Raw genomic sequence first — 12,474 nt, forward strand, 5'->3', positions numbered from 1 at the left:
AGCCATTCCAAGGCAGATGGCTGCCTCAGAAACACACAAGTCCCAGCACACATTCAGAAACCTCAGTGAACGCAGAAGTATGCAAGCCACAGATTTACGCTATGTGGAAGTCAGACTACTGATATAACTTTAATACCTATGTAGTTTTACATATTTTGAATATCCTTTTTAATTTTAACTTTTTCAGTTGTTTGCCAATCTTGTTAGAGGCACTGAAACCAAACACTGAAATAAAAATTTATTTTTCAAAATTCACAGAAGGAAATGAGTATGGGAAACTATAAATAACTAAACATACTAATAATGTTTTTGTTCACTTTTAGTGATTGTACCTCTGCAGCCATGAAATGGTAAGCTGCACGGGGTCTTCTGGGACCCATGCCCACCTTCGTCCCCAGATCCCCTCGAGCTCACCAAAGCAGACCTTTGGGCTGCCAGTAAGAGGCACCTCGGCCAGCCTCCAACCAGATTCACACCACCCCATTCTACCAACACTCCCCATCTTCAATCCTTCCCAGTTGGTTCTGCCTCAAATATTTCAATTCTTGGTAATATCAGATCTGCAGTTAACTGGACAGTTACTTCTAAATAAATGATGCATCCAGAACTGTCCTCATCGTTACTCTTCTCGGCCTCACTGTTCCTGGGACGCCCAAGCAGGCTTTGTCTAAATCCAACAGAACCTTTAATTCATTTCCAAGGAACAGAATTTCCACAGCCTTTCTTGCCTTTATTTGTATTATGTTTTTTTCTTTATTGGGGCTCTCAGTTTCACTGATTTATCACAGGTGTTTTTTAGCAGAGGAAAAGTCTGAACTCGCCCACCGCCTACATCCCTGACCTTGGTCCTCTGAGCTAGACCCCAACAGGGAGGAAACGAGGAAGCAACCCATCTCGGCAGAGGGGGTCACTGCTGGCCCCTTGGCGTGAGTAAATTCTGGCAGAGCTGAAACCTAGTCATGGCTGCGCCGAAGCTCGGAAGTGAAAGGACAGGTAAACACACATTCATTCATTTGTTCAACGAACATCTATGGAGCGTCAGCCATGGTTTTAAGTACTGCAGCTACAGTTATGCACATAACAGGGGGGAAAAAAGAGGAGAGAGAATACTCTAGAGGCCGATTTACTATCACCTAGGCAGAATTTCCAGAAATACCACCACAGACCTGCAGCAGCCTCCAAGCCTCCATCCTTGTGTGGCAGGAAGGACGGGATAAATGGTTTCGGCCTCAGGTGGTTCGAGCCCGTCACCTCAACTTGGGCTCCTTGCTTCCCCTCCTGGGCCTCAGTTTTCCCATCTGTAAAAATGTAGCTTCTCAATCTATAATATAAAGACTCAGAAGCTCCAGGTCCCCTAACATTTTAGGGAAAACCGTGTGTGGTGGGTGTAGAGGCGTGTGCACACAGGAATCGCCTCCCCCACAGAAAATACATCTGTAAATTTATCAATAGGTCTACTTTGAAAACTAGAATCCAGTAATTAGAGGAAGTAATCCTCCAAGTTTTTTCGTGCTGAGAAACTGAGGCATTCTCCGTGGCTCGCACACAAGCCACCTTGTTAAAATGTGAGGTAACGTTGGGGACAGACCAAGTGCCAGGCGGACAGGGCCAGCGGGGATCCCTTCTCGCACGACCTCCAGGGATGCAGGCTAGGGGGTGACTGAGTTCTACTGACGGCCGCAGCACACAGAAGCTGAACTTAGCAGCTCAACAGTGGGTCAGGGAGGAAAGGGACATGCCAATGACTTCTAACTAAATTCCACGTAGTAAACCAACATATGCATTGCCAGCAAGGCATCTGCATTAAGGCTATTTAGCAAAAATGGTGGCTGGCACGCTTGGTGCTCATATGGAAAAATGAAGTTCCTGTTCAAAATCTGATTCATGGTTTGCCTATCACCTGTGACAGACAAAGCTTCCCCCATGAAGTCCACATCCCTATGAGTGCACAGAACCATGTCGCTTCAGACAGAATCCTGCAGAATCAGCCACCGGTTCCCTCTTTCTGGGAGCTGATGAATCAATACTCACAGTGGCTGCTAGAACCCAGCCTATTCAGGCTCATTTAATCTGAGAGCTCATTAAATTCTCAAAACAACTCAGAGATGCAAACATTATTCCTCCATTTTACTGCAGAGAAAATTAGGGACTCGAGGAACCTGAAGCATCCCCTGAGGGAAGGGAGCCAGTAATCTGGCAGGTTCCTGAAATCAGAAGCTCCCCAGCCCACTCAGGAAACAGCAGCTGGGGATGTGGTGTTGGAAACCCTATAAAACCCCATTTTGGTAGGCCAGAACTGGCTGGCTAGGAGCAGCTTCCTAGGGTGACCTAATACTCAGGGCGTCTCTGGGAGGGGAGCAGAGCTGGTGTTGTGTGTCAGAGGGGAGAGGTCTCTGAGCAGAAGAAGGTGGGTGAGCACAGACCTCACACAGAGCAATGCCCCAGTGTGGAAGAGGGACTCAGACCTGAGTATCCCCCAAGCCAGGCCCCAGGGAGGGGTTCAGGCTTCCTGTGACTTCACTAGCAGGAGAAAATGCCCCCTTCCTTCTGCTCCAAGAGTGTCACAGATGACTTCCAAGTATGGAATATAGAGAGGGAGCATTGGGAAGCCTCAGTCTGAGCCTCTCATCACCTGGAAGGTCAGAGATTGACACAGGCACTGATGTGCTGCCTGTATCCCTGCAACCTGGCCATCATGGGAGTCCTGCAGAAGCCCCACTGGAAATTCAAGGTCAAGGACTGGTCCCAAACCTCAGGACCTGGGGCCTGGCCTTGTCAGCCTGGCTGCAGCAGCTGGGAGGCTGGTCCTGCCACCCTCATCCTTCCAGTGCTCCGTGGGCTCAGAGACAGGATGTCATGAGGCGGAATCAGCCATTTTACAGAGAAGAAAAAACTGAAGCTCCAAGACAAAAGAGACACGTCCAGGGTCACACAGCACTTCAGGAGCAAGACCAGCCCAGTCACCCAACTCGCTGGACAGTTAGGATACTTCTCACCCCATCTTCATCTCTCCTACAGACAGAAACGACCTGGCCCAAACAGGGAATGTATATCACTTTTAAAGAATTCACTAAGAATCACACCAACAAAAATTAATGGGCATTTCCTTAAAATCATTTATCATGCTCCTAGTTAAAGCTCAAGTTTGAGAGAGAGGTGGATCTGATCTAGTAATGGAGGTCAAGGCAAGTAACCTGGGGGCAGAGTCAGACTGCCCAGGGTCAGCTGCATGAGCCGCAGGGCCTTGGAGATACCCCAGCCCACTGCTCTGGTCTCTCGATGCTATGGTTCCCAGAGAGCCAGGCAGCCCGAGCTGGGTGGCCAAGGAAGGTAGGGGCCCTGGGCTCCCACTTCCAAGTCCACTGTTCTTTACCTTGTCTTTACAAAGAGAAGCCCCACCCTGCACTTCAGAGGGCCTCTCTCAGCCCCACCTGGATTCACACTGGGGCTTCACTCGGCTCATAGGCATTTGGCAAAACGGGTCCTAGACTCTTCTCAAATGATCGATCTGCGTGAAAAATAACTAGACGCTAAGCATGGGGGGCCTAGGTTGAGAAATCAGAAAAGGAAAACATTCTATTCATTTTTCCATAGAAATAAACATTCTTCAAAGTGAAAAAGCAAGACCACTTCCCACATGTTCAACAAGGGAAAGACTTTCTCCAAGCTCAGAAGCCAAGAGGCAGCTCTGGATGCATGCTTGCTTGCACCTGCAGCAATTTCTTTCTTGTGCTACCAGCAAAGCACTGGCCCGAAGAGAGGCTGACAGTGGAGCCACAACCCCCATCCTCTATCAGAGCAGCCTCTGGAACCACAGAGTCTGCATGAGATGCTTCAAGAATCTTCCAACCAGCCAAACCATACTGATATGATTTGGCTCTATGTCCCCACCCAAATCTCGTGTCCAGTTGTAATTCCCAGTGTTAGGGAAGCGACCTGGTGGGAAGTCACTGGATGATGGGAGCGGATTTCCCCCTTGCTGTTCTCATGATAGTGAGGGAATTCTGCCAGATCTGGTTGTTTGAAAGTGTGTAGCACTCCCCCTTTGCGCTCTCTCTCTCCTGCTGCCATGAGAAGGTGTGCTTGACTCCCCTTTGCCTTCCACCATGATTGTAAGTTTCCTGAGGCCTTCCCAGCCATGCCTCCTGTACAGCCTGCAGAGCTATGATTCACTTAAACCTATTTTCATTTTAAATTACCCAGTCTCAGGTAATTCTTGATAGCAGTGTCATGACAGACTAACACACATCCCTTATATACCTTAGGATTTCCTCTGTCCACTCAGAATTCCCCAATCCTAGAAAAGACCTCTCTGTGGGACTTGGAAAGGGACATATCTGACCCACAGGCCCCTTTCCTTCCTGGTCACTCAGGCATTGAGCCTGCCACCCAGAGCTCTACCGAAAGAGGAAGTCAGTGGGCAACCCCTGCAATTAGTGTCTTGGGGCATGGCCCACTCCTTTGAAGATGGGAAGGGCTTTCCGGAACAGAAGCAGACTCAAGACAGGAAAAAATGTAGATGAGAGTGCACACCTCACTACTGAGAAGTGGCAGGGGGCAAACGGAGCCAGTGTGCACAGCTGCCAGGCCCAGCGTGGAGCCCTGAGGGGAAAGGTTAGCTCTGGCCACTTCACCTGTTCTGAGTGCTTCCCAAGCAGTGCTTACGTTTCCAAACTTTCAAATAAAACACTCCACTCCAAGGTAGGAGGAAGAGAAAGACATTACAAAAAGTGTCCTCCTCTGCCTGGGCAAGCTCCTCCTGTTGATAAACAGATTCCATCCTGCATGTGCAAGGCAGGAACACACAAAGCCCAATGTGGCGGCAGCAGATGCACCAGATGCCCGGATGGTCCCAGCAGAAGGCCAGCCATGCAGGGCACACACGGGTGGGTCCCAGAGTCTGTGACGGTCTGAGGAGGAAGAAGGGCTTGTTTGGCTGGGAAGTATCCTCCACGCTCTGTTTTTGCTGGCTTTTCTTCAGGTCCAGAGCCAAGAAGCTGAGTGACAGGAACTCTGGTGTGTAGAGATTCCTGAGGCCCTGGGAACACTCTGAGAATCAGGAGCCCAAGCAGACAGAAGCCAGAGAAGGCCCAGAAGATGCCCCCAGCACTAGGATAGACCAGTCTCAGGTAATAGGGCCAGAAATATGGAGCTGAGGGCACCAAAGTCTGGAGAACCTCACAGGCTGACAGCCAGTGGCTGGAATGTCAGGTGGGCTGGCCAAGGGGACACAGGTTTATGGAGCAAGTAAACCAGAAAATGGAGCAAGCCAGGTGGGTCTGCAGCTTCAGGCAGCTCCATGCCGGGTGTAGAACCAGAGGGCTGATGCTGGGCTTCCCGGGCAGCAGCCAGAAAGAGGTGCGCCTGCAGAAACAGCTTATAACCCATCAACATTCATATCAAGCAGAAACAGGAGTGGAAGGAAGGATGGCACCCTTTAAGGCCCTCATGTGAGCGATGGGGCATCACTGAGCACAGGAGCGTAGGCAGCCAGGGGAGGAGACCAGGGGCCAACAGAAAGCACCAGAGCCCTCTCAGGAGGACCCCGGTCAGCACAGCTAGGGTCGCCAACCTTCAAGAGCATCCGGTTCAACTCCGTGAGCCACCTGGTCAACCAGGTCAGCCCACATCACTCAACTCTGCTTGTGTCTGTGCTCAGCACGCACCAAGTTGGGGCTTTACAAATATTTACTAAGCGAATGGACGGACATCTGTCTCCTTAGAGCTTCCACCTACAGAGCCTCATTTTCCCTCAAGGAGATCACACAAAACCAGATCAGACATGATATATGATCTATATACACACAAATAGCATATGATGTCATGTGATATCATGTGATCCTATGACATAATGTGATGTGATGATGTGATGTGATCTATTATGAAAGAGGAAAGACAATTAGATGATGTGTGATATACGATATGTGATATGTAGATTATGCAATATGTGATATATGTGATACGTATTAGCTGAAACGTGTTATGTAACATATGACACATGACACATAATATACTAGTGATACATGGTGTAAAGTGATGTATGATGTCATCTAAGACGCAACATACACTACGTATGATGTGCTATGATAACGTCGCACTGTTTCAGAGAACAGGAGACAGTCATCACCTCTAAGTCTTCTTCAAGCCAAGCGTCCTCCTTCCTTCCCGCTTCTGCCCAGCGTCTCCTCCAGCCAGGCTGCTGTTCTCTAGGTCAACGGCTCTCTGAGTGGCTGCATACTAAGGTCAGCTGGGGGGCTTTCCCACTCTCAGTCCCAGATCACACTCCAAACAAGCCACCTCGAGCTTGTTTGGAGCCGCCGTCCGGGGCTTTGGCTCTCACAGGCGACTCAGACATGAAGCCCCGCTGGAAAACCGCTGCCCCCAGGGTTCACCTTTGCTCACGTGTCTCTGACACGCAGGTGCCAGAAGTGGGCACAATGCCCAAGGTGCTGGCCAGCTCCTGACCACCTCTTTCCAGTCACACTGTTTGTCTGCAGGAGCACCGCATGGGACGGCCCACGAGGCAGCCACCGGCACTGGGAGCCAGCGGTCTCAGCCTGTCTCTCAGCCCCGCTGGCTGGGGTGTTTGCCTATGCGCCCTTTCCCCCGCAGCTCCCCATCGACTCCCTACACAATTCCTATGCTACTGTTTTCTCGCTCTGGGTATGAAGTTATGCCCCAGTCCCTGTTGGCCCCATCTCACTGGGGCACACCCACCTCTCCACATTGCCAGATGTTTGTTTGGATCCACACTCCATACATTAGCTCAGCTGTCTAGCTCCACACCTTCCCTAACTTGACAAAAACATCCGTGTCTTCATCTCAGTCTCTGATAAGAATGATGACAATATAACGCTGACCAAGAAAGGGGCAGGCCTGGCCTCACAGGTGTAATATTCAATCCACGAAAACTCACCTGCCTGGATCCCAAGCCTGTCTCCCCATCCAGACAGCGCCTGAGACCCAGTCACCTTACTAAGTGGAGAGAAACACACACATTTACTTCCTTTTAATAGAGAATTCAGCTAGATTGGGGCCAAACCTTTCTGAATGTCTTATCTGGCTAGGCTAAAAACTAATTTATTTTTGCATGACTCATGCATACCTGACAATATGCAGGATTCCTGTGAACAAAGAAATACAGTCATACACGAAATGTAAAGGTGGGAATCACGGAAGCATCCTTTCACGCACAGGCTGGGCTTCCTGAACCCAGCACCTTCTTGATACTGGCATCATTCTCTGCAACCTCAGACAGACCCACCAGGACAAACCGAGGTCCTGAGTAGGGAACCCACATGGGGCAGAAGGTGGCTCAGCTTCCAGGACTCAACATGCAGACGCCCCAGGCCGTTCCTCTCAGCCTCTCGGGGTACTTACGTGATGGTGTCAATCATGTCGAGCCCCATCTCCACACAGCAGTGGGCATGGTCAGTCTTGGGCTGGGTGAGGCCTGACACGCAGTAGTAGCAGTCCCCCAGAATCTTGATGCGGCGACAGTGGTTCTCCTTCAGGGGAGGGCAAGACACACAGTAAGAGACAGCGCTGCAATGGCTGCGAGCACTTCTTCTGGCTCCACCACCTCTAGATGCTGGTGGCCACAGAGCACCGGCAAGACACACTGCACCAGGGCCATCACCTTTCCGCCCAGGTCACACCCTTGTGTGGTCAGCAGAGTCCCGAGGGCAGGGACTAGGCTTGCATCGATCTCCTTCTCCCTTTCCCCATACCTCACTCATGGCCTTTTTCTCCTGGGTGGTCCATCCCCCCTGTTTGCTTCACTCAGCCAACCCTAAACGGTGATCCTTCAAGATGCAGCTGGAATGCCTCCTCCATGAGGAATCTTCCCCAACTCCCTTTATTCCCATGGAACCTCCCTTAACCACCATGCAGACCATCACAGACAGCCCTCTGGAACGTGCCAGATTCCCCCCGACACCTGCTTCCTCCCAGGAAGGGTGGACTTCTCACCCATCTGGGTGTCCCTGGGGCTTCTGACCTCCCCACCCACAGGGCACACTCCCAGGAGGCAGAAGGCACTGGTCAAAGCTGAACGTCCATCTGCTCATTTGAACAGTGGTATGAAGACCCTGTAGTGTCTTACTTGGATCAATCAGTGTCAACTGGGATTATCATCACAACTGTTGTGTTTATTTCCAGGGACAACATTAAAACAGCAGCTCTAAAATATTTCCATCTCAGGACCCCTTTATGTCTTGAAATCTCTGAGGACTCACTAAAAACAAAAACCGTTTGTGTAGATGGGTTGTAGCTACTGACATTTACCAATAAGAATTTTTTTGTATACAAATGCATTTAAAAATAATAATGAATTCACTGCCTGTTAACATCAATAACATTTTATGAAAAATCATGACATTTCCCCAAACAAAAGACAATGCATGAGCAGCACAGTACTGCAGTCCACTTTTGTGAGCCTCTGTGGTGCTATCGTCTCCAGGGCAGACAGCGGATTCTGTGACCCACTTCTGCATCCAGCCTTAGCGCTGCGCTGTCTCCGCAGATACCCATGAAGGAACCAGCCTCACACAAGCACGGTGCTGGATGAGGAAGGACTTCAGAGGTCCCCTGAGATGGTCTCATAAGGCCACAGAATCCCTCCAGCCCCACTCTGAGAACACATTGGTGGCTTGTATTTCATGTGGTCCTTTGGTCTCCTACAAAGGACTGGGGCCCTACAGGTCCTCTCGAATGCTGAGTTAACACAAGTGTATTTGGGACAAGAATGCTCAGCTCTCATGATCCCTGTGCTCACCTGTGCCCCACATTCTCACAGAAGAGGAACGTGGGCCAGCACAGAGCGAGTCAGGGCAGGGACAGGCCACACCGACCGCTGGGAGCCCCAGTTTCCAGGCTGAGCAGGGATTGGCCTAGCAGCTGAATAGCCTGTCCATAGAAGTATCTTCCCAGAGCTGAGCAGACAGCTGACGATCCTGCTGCTGTCCTGAGCTGCCGTCGGGCCTGGTGCTGAAGGGACCTTAGGGGATGGCCCTGGCCACCACCCAGCATCTGAGAAGGGGGCGCTGTTGGGCATGCAGCTGGCTCTGTGCCCAGCTCCTTCCGCTGCTGAGTCTCCCTCAGCACTACAAGACGTGGATGGGAGACAAGGGGAGGAGGTGACCAGAGACTTCAGTCTGTGGAGTGGACACTGAGGCCAGCCTCGAAAAGTCCAGGGGCTGAGTCTGTTCTGTCAGGGCCCGGCACACTCCTCCTGCTGACAGGCAGCTGGTCACCGAAAGGCAGGTGACAATCCAAAGACGTCCAGGGTCTGGCCACTTTGGATCCCCTCCATCTCTGCATGACTGTGACAACTACTTAACCCTTAGAACCCTGGCAGTCCACTCATCCCCCGGCAGACTGAGCTGGAGCTGACATGAGCCTGTGTCAGGGGCCTGGGAGCATGAGTTCAGAAGTGGGTGGGTCTCATGTTCACTCCACCCAAGGGCAGGCTGCCTGGCCCCACAGCTGCCGTTTCCCGGGTGTCCAAATGTTTCAGAGGGGTCAGGATATGCCTGCTTGGAGGCTGGCTGTGGGGGACCAGCGACAATCTGGGTAAGGGTCTCCATGCAGTGGCTGGCACCATGGTTACTGTCACTGCAGCAATGACAGGGTCTGGGACCATAGTCAGTGGTCACAGAAAGGACCAGGTCCTGTCCCAGAGAAGGTACAGCCAGGAGACCACAAAAGTGACCGGGACACTAGGTTGCTGCCTGGTTCCAATGCCCATTCACTGGATCCCCATGGTGGGCTGCCAGTGCCAGTCTCTGTCCTGAAAAACTGAAGGCAGGGCCCCTCAGGCAGCCAGGGATGTGGCTGGCCAGCCTTCTCAAGCCATCCTCACCAGAGTCTCCAGGCCCACAGTCAGCTCTGGGCTCCCTCCTGGGACACTGCCCCATTGGCACTGCCCTAGCAGGCCCCAGGCATTCAGACCTGCTTCCAAACATCCCCCAAACATCTCCAATGGCCAGAAGCAGGCCTGAATGCACAGGGCTGGCCAGGAAGGGGCAGCTGACACACCTCACACTCGGGCTTCCTCCACTCCAGCCCTCACCGCCTCCCAGCCCTCCCTGAGATTAGAAACCCCATGAGCACTCACAATCTGTGACAATGGCCCTGACACATCAGGATTTCTTCCCAGGGGTCCCAGAGGTGGGCTCAAGACCCCCCGGGAGCCCACAAGAACCACAAAGCCCACTGGCTGTTGGAACTCTTCTTGCACACGGTTTTGAGAGGATCGCCAATCCCCAACTGTAAGGACCTGTGCTCTGGACGTCGAGGACTGAGGGTGATGTGGGTCCCTGATCATCCCTGCATCTCATGTGCGTGAGTGGACTCAGGGACTGTGGGCAACCACTAGTGTCCCTGCCCCCACCTCAGCTCTGAGCTGTGTCCCCAGCATCTCTCCAGGGTCCCATGAGTACCAGGGCCTCCTGGTCATCTCTGTGTGTCCAGAACAAGCCTATCCCTGGGGTGGGACAGGTGTGCAGGGCAAGACTGCTGACAGGACGAGTGTGCATGAGTGAATGGGTCAGTCACCAAAAAACCAACAACTCTGAAGGTAGCAGGGCCCTCAGGGTAAAAGGCAAAGGAGGGCCCTGTCAGTATAGCTGCTCCAAACAGCCCACCATATGACCCCAGCTATCCTATTTGACACCAAGACTTGGCATGGCCACCGCAGGAAAGGACATCACTATGGGGCCGGCTGGGGTGGAATCTTCCATTACCATCTCTACAGGAGTCCCGTGGAAAAGAAGGCATAAACGGCACATAGGAATGAAGACCGAAGAGACCCCATGGAGCCTCGAGTGTGGCCGTCACTGCCCCAGCGTGGGCAAGCTGTGAGTGGGGAGAACCTATCCCTGCATGAGGACCAAGGGCAAAGCCATCTAGCACAGACCATCTACATGCACATGGCCACGTGGCCAGGCCTTACAAGCAGGTGAGGGCTTGCGTATTCCAGAGAAATTATCCTGAAAAGTTGTCTTTGGAGCAGCAATCCTCTCCGGGAACCTGGGTGACTCAAACCATCCACATAGGTGTACACAATTCCAGCTCACCCCGCATCACATATGAGTCTCTGGAAACTGTTCTCAGATACAAAGCTGAGGACCCTCCTGGCCCCTCCTGGTGTCCCTTTCCCACCCACCTCCACCACCCTGGCACTGGTGGCGACAGCTTAGGACAAATGCTGAATATGTTGTTTTCTTTTGTCTTTAATCGCAGAGGCCCTGGCTTTTGTTAGCAAGCTTAAGAGATCAAAAAAGGTATTTCCAATTGGTTTTGGTGTTTCTGATTTTAGACTCTTTTGCATAAATATGGAAAGACAGCACCTAGGGTCCGCTGCACTAAGCACTGCGGGGAGTGTTGTGTCTCCTCCAAGAGAAGAAAGAAGATGAGACGGAGGGTTGGCAGGGGCTCAAAGACACATTCAGCCCTAAGGGACTGGAGCTGCCCCTTCCCTCCCAGGCTTGAAAGGGACAGGACTGCAGGCAGGTGACATGACAATAGAAGCTTCTCAGTACAACAGAGCAGCTGCTGGATAATCCAGGTAGGAAGGTCTCCTGATTTGCTCCAGGTGTGGCCTCAAGAGCTGCAGCCGGCTCCCAGACCGCCTGGACCCATCACGGCCTTGCCTGAGCAGGCAGCCACAGGGAAGGATCGAGGACAACAAGGGCTCACCTAAGCCAGCACTCTGACCCTGCCCAGCCCCAGCACCCATCCCAGAAGGGCACTGAAGTGCTGTCTAGAAGAAAGCAGAGTCGGTGGCTCAGGAAGATCCCCCGCCAATTCCAGAGCTCTGACTGCCCGGGCCCCTCTGGGGCCAGCTCTACAACAGTGGAGTCCAGAGAGGCCAGAGGAGGATGTATGGACTCACACAGCACCCCGGTTCTGAGAAAGCAGGTAAGCTCTGGAACTTGGGAGAAGGGGAGGATGAAAAGCCTGAATCAACCCAGTGTTTGCCCCAAAAGTGTCTGCATCCAAAACCCAAACTGGCCCAGGCCAATTAACTTCGTAAGACTGAGTGTTTGGCTATCAGTGGAAAAATGAAATAAGACATTTTAGAAAACTCTAGAAGAAGCTTCCTGCTACAGAGATAGGGCAGAAGAACCGAAAAAAAACCAACAACTCTGCAGACACCTGTCCAGCAACAGGATCAAATCAGGTCCCCGGAAGCCTCCCCGCCTCAGGAGGGACTGAAGAATCAGCGTGCCCTGTTGAGAAGTGCTCTCCAGGAACAGTTTCACAGTGCATGCGCTGCCAGCATCAAAAAGGAACCAAAAGGAACCATAGAGAGGCAAAGGGAAACTCCTCCCAAATGTCTAACGACACACGTGGAGGAGCAGTGGGCAGGGAAGGGGTCTCTCAATGTACCTCAACTTCCAGTTTTTACTGCGGAACTGAACCATACAATTATTTTATGTGCCTAAAAGGAAAAATTAAATTAAAAACAGT

At 51.8% G+C, this 12,474-nt stretch overlaps 1 protein-coding gene across 1 annotated transcript in view; it reads right to left on the reverse strand.

Annotated features, from left to right (window-relative positions):
- The window catches only part of ADCY1 (adenylate cyclase 1), a 133,833-nt gene that overhangs the window by 51,818 nt on the left and 69,541 nt on the right, over positions 1 to 12,474 (reverse strand). The window contains exon 5 of the mRNA XM_003930840.4: positions 7,381 to 7,508. Within this exon, the coding sequence (XP_003930889.3) occupies positions 7,381 to 7,508 (128 nt within the window). The remainder of the gene's footprint in view (positions 1 to 7,380; positions 7,509 to 12,474) is intronic.

The sequence above is a fragment of the Saimiri boliviensis genome, chromosome 10 (assembly GCF_048565385.1).
Source record: "Saimiri boliviensis isolate mSaiBol1 chromosome 10, mSaiBol1.pri, whole genome shotgun sequence".
Lineage (NCBI taxonomy): Eukaryota > Metazoa > Chordata > Mammalia > Primates > Cebidae > Saimiri > Saimiri boliviensis.